Here is an 8,806-nt window from a genome sequence, read left to right as displayed (position 1 = left end):
CACATCAAAATAGAGGACCAGCACAAATATTTAGCAAATACTAAAACAACAGCAACGAAGGAGGTGATAACACAACTCAAACAAAATGAGAGCTCAACACAGAAAATTATATGGAACAAAGTAATCAACCCTACAAAAAAAGCACATAACAAAAATGACAGTGACAAATTCATATTTGCCACTAATTGCATATTTAATGGACTTATCTCTAAGATCTATAGAAAACTCCAATGCCTCAACAGCAAAGGAATTAACAATCTAATTGAAACATGGGCAGAAGTCATGAATAGACACTTCACCAAGGAGGATATTCAGGTGGCCAGCAAATACATGAAGAGATGCTCATGATCACTGGCCATCAGAGAGATACTAATCAAAACAGCAGTGAGATACCATCTCACCCCAGCACTGATGGCAAGGTTCAACAAGACAGAAAATAACAAATGCTAGCAGGGATGTGGAGAGATTAGGACTCCCATACACTGCTGGTGGGAATGTGAAGTGATATAACTAGTGTGGAAAACAGTACAGTGATTCTTTAGAAAGCTGGAATTGGAGATACCATTTGACCCAGCAATCCCATTACTAGGTATATAACCTAGAGAGGTAAGAGCTAGGACAGAAACAGAAATATGCACACCCATGTTCATCGCAGCACTATTTACAAGAGCAAAAAGATGGAAACAACCTATGTGCCCATCAATGGAAGAGTGGATGACCAAACTATGGCATGTAACACAATGGAATTCTATGCAGCACTAAAGAATAGTGTAGAGTCTGCAAAACACCACATAACATGAATGAACTTTGAGGACATTATGCTGAGGGAAAACATTAATCACAGAAGGACCAATATAGTATAAGGTTGTTGCTGTGGAGGGTCAAGGAAAGGTTTACATATGGAGGGAAACTATTTGTTGGTTGCCAGGGGTGGGAGGGAAGGGGAAGGAACACTGAAAAAAAAAAAAAAAAAAAAGGAAAGAAGTGCGTTGACCTATGTCACTTTGGTTTTGTGTATTTCACTATACATAAATTATATTTCGGTAAGATACATTAAAAAAAAAAAGATAAGGAAGTCACCAAAAAAATCTTATTATTCATAAAATGCTAAAGCTTGGATCTAAATAATGGAGAAACAGACTATCTTCATGGATAGAAAGAATCAGTACCATAAAAATGTTAATTGGTCTCAAATTAATCTAACAGATCTGATGCAACACAAATTAAAAGCCCATCTAAAGTATATATGGAAAACAAGAATAGCCAAGACCCTTCTGAAAACAAAGTGAGAGTATTGCTTTATCTAGTACCAAGGCTAATTATAATAGAGTATTGGTGTAGGGATAGGTAAATTGACCAATGGAAGAGACGAGTCCAGAAATAAACCCACACATAAATGAAACTGTGATATGCCACAGGGGTAGCACTGCCAACTGTGGAAAAGAGAAAGAGCTATTAAAAAATGGGGTTAGGGCAACTAATTATCTATACAGAAAAAAAACAAAATTGTATCCTTGACTCACATAATTATTGTTGTTGTCAGGTGCCATCAAGTCACCTCCGACTCATAGCAACCCGATGCACGGCAAAACCAAACACCGCCCAGTCCTGAGACAGCTCCGTGATTCTTGCTATGCTTGAGCCCATCGCTGCTGCCACTGTGTCAATCCATCTCGTTGAGGGCTTTCCCCTCTTTCGTCAACCCTCTACCTTACCAAGCATGACACCCTTCTCCAGGGAATGGTCCCTTCTGACAACATGACCAAAGTAGGTGAGATGAAGTCTGGCCATTCTCACCTCCAAGGAGCATTCTGGCTGTACATCCTCCAGGACAGACCTGTTAGTTCTTTTAGCAGTCCACGGTACTTTCAGCATTCTTCTCCAACACCACAGCTCAAAAGCATCAACTCTTCTTCGGTCTTCCTTATTTGTTGTCCAGCTCTCACATGCATATGAGGCGATTAAAAATATCACGGCTTGTGTCAGGCACACCTTAGTCCTCAAGGAGACATTTTTACTCTTCAGCACTTGAAAGAGGTTCTTTGCAGCCGATGTGCCCACCAGCCACTCTTCGGAAGGAAGGCTGGGCAATCTACTTCCGTAGTGTTACCACCTCAGAAACCCAAGGAGGGGTCGCTGGACTCATTGGCAGTGGGTTTGGTTCTTGGTTTTTTATACATCATCTGATGTCCTGATTGCTGCTTCCATTGGTGTCGATTGTAGAACCAAGCAATGTGAAGTCTTTGACAACTTCAATCTTTTGTCCATTTATTGTAATGCTGCTTATAGGTCCAGTTGTGAGGGTTTTTGTTTTCTTTATATTGAATGTAACCCATACTGCAGGCAGTAGTCTTCAATCTTCTTCAGTAAGTACTTCAAGTCATCATCACTTTCAGCAAGCAAAGTTGTGTTGTCAGCGTATCACAGGTTGTTACTGATTCTTCCTCCAATCCTGATGCCACATTCTTCTTCATACAGTCCAGCTTCTAGGTTTATCTGCTTAGCATATAAATTGAATAAGTATGGTGAAAGGATACAACCCTGACACACTCCCTTCCTGATTTTAAACCATGCAGTGTTTCCATTTTGTATTTAAACGACAGCCTCTTGGTCTATGTCCAGGTTCCTCCTAAGTGCAATTAAGTGTTCTGGAATTCCCATTCTTCTCAATGTTATCCACAATTTTTTATGATCCACACAATCAAATGCTTTTGTATAGTCAATAAAACGCAAGTAAACATCTTTCTGGTATTCTTTGCTTTGAGCCAAGATCCATGTGACATCGGCAATGATATCCCTCATTCCATGTCCTCTTCTGAATCCATCCAGCTTGCATTTCTGGAAGTTCTCTGTCAATATACTGCTGCAATCGTTTTTGAATTACCTCCAGTAAGATTTTACTTGCATGCAGTATTAATGATATTGTTCGATAATTTCCACATTCTATGGGATCACCTTTCTTTGGAATGGGTACAAATATGGATCTCTTCCAGGCAGTTGGCCATGTAGCTGTCTTCCAAATCTCTTGGCATAACCAAGTGAGTGCCCCCAGTGGGGCATCCATTTGTTGAAACATCTCAATGGGTATTCAGTCAATTCCTGGAGCCTTGTTCTTCATCAGTTCTTTCAGTGCAGCTTCGACTTCTTCCTTCAATACCACTGGTTCTTGAACATATGCCACCTCCTGAAATGGATGAAGATTGACCAGTTCTTTCTGGTACAGTGACTCTGTATTCTTTCCATCTTCTTTTGATACTTCCTGCATCATTCAATATTTTGCCCATAGAATCTTTCAATATTGCAACTCAAGGCTTACATTTTTTCCTCAGTTCTGACAGCTTGAGAAATGCCGAGCACGTTCTTCCCTTTCTAACTCCAGGTCTTTGCACATTTCATTATAGGAATTGGCTTTGTCTGCTCTAGCTGCTCTTTGAAATCTTCTGTTCAGCTCTTTTATCTTGTCATTTCTTCCATGTACTTTAGCTACTCTCTGCTCAAGGGCAAGTTTCAGAGTCTCTTCTGACATTGATTTTGGTCTTTTCTTTCTCATATTTTTAATGACCTCTTGCTTTCTTCATGGATGATGTTCTTTATGTCATCCCACGATTCTTCTGGTTTTCAGTCAGTGGTGTTCAATGCATCAGATCTATTCTTTAGATGGTCTTTAAATTTAGGACGGATATATTCAAGGTCATATTTTGGCTCTTGTGGACTTGTTTTAATTGTCTTCAACTTCAAGCTGAACTTGCATATGAGCAGTTGATGGTCTGTTCCACAATCAGCCCCTGGTCTTGTTTTGGCTGAAGATATTGAGCTTTTCCATCTCTTCTTGCCACAGATGACAAATTGACAGACAAGTTTGTCTCCCTTAGCTTAGTCTATAAGGGAAACAAGGGTTAATAGCCAAGACCCTTCTGAAAACAAAGTGAGAGTATTGCTTTATCTAGCACCAAGGCTTATTATAATAGAGTATTGGTGTAGGGACAGGAAAATTGAGCAATAGCAGAGTCCAGAAACAGACCCACACATAAATGAAACTGTGATATGTCACAGGGGTAGCACTGCCAGCTGTGGAACAGAGAAAGAACTATTGAATAAATGGGGTTGGGGCAACTAATTATCTACACACACACAAAAAAAAATAGTATCTTTGATTCACATAATTCATAAAATTAATTCCAAATGGATTAAGGATTTAAACTTATAAAGCAAATCTTAAATGACAAAAATATTTTTCTAACCTTGGAATAGGGAATGGTTTCTTTATATATACATAAAAAGCACCAGCCTTAGAAGAAAGAATTGATAAATAGGACTAGGTTAAAATTAAGAACTTTGTTTACCAGTAAACAATAAAGTAAAAAGAGAAGCACCAAACTGAAAGAATGTACGTAACATGTATAACTGATAAAGGTTTAGTCTTAAGAATATATAATAAACTTCTACCAATCAATCAGAAAGAGAAAAACAACCCAACAGAAATCAGCAAATAACATGAACAGGCATTGCACGGAAGAGGAAACACGGTGGTCAGTAAACTTGAAGAAAGATGATGAACCTCATGAGTAATCAAAGATTGTAAATAAACAAAATAAGATACAATTGTATACCCACTAGACTGGCAGAAATCAATCAATTGGACAAGTATCAGAGATGATGTGGATCAATAAATTTGTACACATTGCTGGTGGAAGCAAACAGTACTTTAGAAAACATTCTGGCATTCTTGCATATCAACTGACCTAGCAGGACCACTAGGTGTATGTACACTATAGAATAGCAGTTCTCAAACTTTTGGTCTTAAAATTCCTTTATTTAAAAATTATAGAAATTCTCCCAAAAGCTTTTTGTTTATATGAATTTTATCTATCACTGTTCACCATATTATAAATTAAAATGGAGATTTTAATTTTAAAACACTTAATTATATTTAAAAATAACATATGAGATATTTTTAATGAAAAGTAACTACATTTTCAAAGTAAAAAAATGTTTACTAAGAAAAGTGGCACTCTTTTGCATATTTGTTCTTTAGTGTCTGGTTTAATAGAGAACTAGATTCTCATGTTTGTGTCTGCATTTTGCTTTTGTAATTTCAACTGTAATTCAGAGATGGGTTAAACTGTTTTCTCCCTAATTTTTTTCATTTTGACAATTTTTATAGGGGGGAAAAATCAACAAAAGTAGGAAAACTGGCAAAGAAGTAAGATTCAAACCTATGAGTACTTCTTTTTGTGTTAGCAAGTCTGGGGAAAAGTTTGATAGGAGAGTCAAATAGACTTTTTTTTTTTTTTAAATATACTTTTTAAAAAATTATGTATCTTTTAAAGATCCTTATTCAATAGCTGATTCCCTCACTGGACAGGTCATTTAAAAATATCTTTACTTTTATAAAGCCCCCTTCCTGCCAAGAAAACTCTGCAAATACGTGAGAATGAAATTTTCCATGTCAAAATTATTGAGACTCTACAGGGAGCTCTGGTAGCATAGTGCCTAAGGCACTTGACTGCTAACCAGGAGGCTGGCGGTTCAAACCCACCAGCCACTCCTTGGAAGGAAGGTTGCGCAATCTACTTCTGTAGTGATACTGCCTCGGCAACCCAAGGAGGGGTCTCTATGAGTCGGGTCCAGCTTGACGGCATATAACAGCAACAACACTACCCTTAAAACTGGAGCAAAGTGAAAATTCACATCATAAAAAAACAAAGCAAATTCCTTCATTAAGTCAAATTATTAAGTACTATTACATAAAAAGTGAGCTCTGGTAGTGTAGTGCCTAAGGCACTTGACTGCTAACCAGAAGGCAGACGATTCAAACCCACCAGCCACTCCTCGGAAGGAAGGTTGGGCAATCTACTTCCGTAGTGATTAATACTGCCTTGGCAACCCAAGGAGGGGTTGCTATGAGTCGGGTTCAACTGGACGGCACATAACCATAACAACAACAGCAACATTACAAAAAAAAGTCTGTCATTTTAAAATGTCTACTGGGTAAGGGAGTAACAGAAGAAAGTATTAATTATGAAAAAGGAAATACAAAATATATATTCCATTTCAGCTATAAAATTAAAAAGCCATTAAGTTTACTATTACTTTTGGCTCAATAGTAATTGAAAAATACTTTGAGAATTCAGTCACTTTTTTTTTTATTCTGACTCATGATGACCCCATGTATGTCAGAGTAGAACTGTGCTCTAGAGGGTTTTTTTTTCCCCCCCTTTTTTAAACTTTTTATTGTGATTTGGGGAAAGCTAAGGGTGAACTGTTTTTCCATTGAATTAAGGGCCTTTTTGATTATCAAGTACATATTTTTAAAAATTCAGTGAAAAGTCCTTAGGATCTCAGCCTGTTTACCTGTAGAGAGTCTGCAAATGCAACATCCTTGTTTTCGATGGGTCTGAACAGTCCCTTTTTCTTCTCCCGGTCCCTTATGTCAGGGCTGGCTGCACTAATGAGCATTTTCAGGTTAGCTGTGGGTGTCCATGGTTCTACCTGTTGTCGGTCGACAAGCTTAACTGGAGTAATTGGATTTCTTTCTGGAGTGAAGATTTTTTGTTTGGATAAATCAATTGGTTCATTTTTTATTGGAGTCTTCGGAGCCATCCTTGATCGGTCAACAAATATATTTTCCTATTTAAAAGAAAAACGAGATTTTTTTACCAAGAATGAGAAAGTACAGGTATTAGTTAAGAGTATACTTTACTCCCAGCATTCATTAAGTCATGAAAATGAAAGTAGACCCTTATGTTCAAGGCTGAAAATGATTAGGCTGGGACTAATGAAAATTCACCACCACTTGTCCGTCAGTTTTTGGTGCTGTGGTGGCTCATGCATTGCTGTGATGCTGGAAGTTATGCCACTATTATTTCAAATAAAAGCAGGGTCATCCACGGCAGACACGTTTCAGCAGAGCTTCCAGACTAAGACAGACGGAGGAAGGATATGATAGTCTATTTCTGAAAAAAGATGGCCACTGAAAACATTATGAATAGCAGTGGAACACTGCCTGATGGTGCCAGAAGGTGAGCCTCTCTAGCTGGAGGGCACTCAAAAGTACAAATGCCTCCTCTAAACAGAAAAACAAAAAACTAAATCCATTGCCACTGAGCTGATTCTGACTCATAGTGATCCCAAAGGACAGAGTAAAACTGCCCCATAGGGTTTCCAAGGCTGTAAATCCACAGAAGCAGATTACCTCATGTTTCTCCCAGAGATGCTAGTGGGTTCAAACTGCTGACGTTTTGGTTAGCAGCCAATTGCTTTTAACCACTGTGCCACCAGAGCTCCAACCTCAAAGTAGAGGTGACCTTAATGTGTAGATAGAGTAAAGCTTTCAAAAACTTCATTTACTGAACTTCACAACTTCCTTGCACAATTCAAAATGAGAAGAAACAGCTGCAAATATCCATTAATAACTGGAATGCAGAATGCATGAAGTATGACTCTAGGAAAATTGGAAGTCATCAAAAATGAAATGGAATGCATAAAGATCAATATCCTAGCCATTAGTAAGCTCAAATAAACTGTTGATTGTTTGATTTTGAATCATACTATCATTGGGTCTACTATGCTGGAAATGATAACTTAAAGAGGAATGGTGTTACACTCATCATCAAAAAGAACATCCTCATCTCTCCTGAAGTACAATGCTGTTAGTGATAATATCCACAAGGCAATATGACTGTTATTCAAATTTATACACCACTAACGCCAAAGAGGAAGAAATTGAATATTTAATCAAATGTGTTGAAAATTACTGGTGATTGGAATGCCAAACTTGGAAATAATGAAGAAGGATCGGTAATTGGAAAACATGGCCTTGGTAATAAAAATGACACAAGATCACATGACAGAGTTTTGCATGACCAATGACTTATTCATTCCAAATATCTTTTTTCAGTATAAATGGTGAATATAAATGTGGAACTCGCCAGATGGAATATGCAGGAGTCAAATAGACTGCATCTGTGGAAAGATATGATACAGAAGGCTCAGTATCACCACTCAGAGCAAGGCCAGGGGCCAATGAAGGAACAGACCAATTGCTCACATGGAAGTTCAAGTAGAAGCTGAAGAAAATTAAAACAAGTCCATGAGTGCCCAAATATAATCCTGAGTATATCCCACCTGAATTTAGAGACCATGTAAAGAATATATTTGACTCATTCAACACCAATGACCAAAGACCAGACGAGTTCTGGTATGACCATATAAAGAATAGATTTAGAGACCATATAAAGAATAGATTTGACTCATTGAACACCAATGACTGAAGATCAGATGAGTTGTGGTATGATATCATGGACCTCATATACAAAGAAAGCACAAGGTCATTAAAAAAAGAGGAAAGAAAGAAGACCAAAATGGATGGTACAAGAGACTCTAAAACTAATTCTTGAATACAGAGTAGTAAAGCAAATGGAAAAAATGATGAAGTAAGTAAAAGAGCTGAAAAGATTTCTCAAAAAGACAAAGTATTATAACGAAGTGTTCAAAGACCTGGCGTTAGAAAACAAAAAGGAAAGAACATGCTTTGGCATTTTTCAAACTGAAAGAAGTGAAGAAAAATTCAGGTCTTGAGATGTGATATTGAAGGATTCTATGGGCAAAATATTGAACTATGCAGGAAGCATCAAAAGAAGATGGAAGGAATACACAGAATCACTGAACTAACAAGGTGTCCTGGTTACCTAGTGCTGCTCTGACAAGAATACACCACAAATGGGATGGCCTTAACAAACAGGAGTTTATTCTTACAGTTTGGAGGCTTTAAGTCCAAGTTCAAAGTGCCAGGCTCTAGGGACTG

At 37.7% G+C, this 8,806-nt stretch overlaps 1 protein-coding gene across 1 annotated transcript in view; it reads right to left on the bottom strand.

Annotated features, from left to right (window-relative positions):
- The window catches only part of E2F7 (E2F transcription factor 7), a 60,478-nt gene that overhangs the window by 30,206 nt on the left and 21,466 nt on the right, over positions 1-8,806 (bottom strand). Inside the window, exon 2 of the mRNA XM_007947568.1 lies at positions 6,355-6,630. Coding sequence (XP_007945759.1) covers positions 6,355-6,630 — 276 coding nt within the window. The remainder of the gene's footprint in view (positions 1-6,354; positions 6,631-8,806) is intronic.

The sequence above is a fragment of the Orycteropus afer genome, unplaced genomic scaffold (assembly GCF_000298275.1).
Source record: "Orycteropus afer afer isolate SDZICR_OR568_19922 unplaced genomic scaffold, OryAfe1.0 scaffold00190, whole genome shotgun sequence".
In the NCBI taxonomy this organism is placed as follows: Eukaryota; Metazoa; Chordata; class Mammalia; order Tubulidentata; family Orycteropodidae; genus Orycteropus; species Orycteropus afer.
The sequence above is the reverse complement of the archived record's forward strand: the minus strand, read 5'-3'. Positions and strand labels throughout refer to the sequence as shown.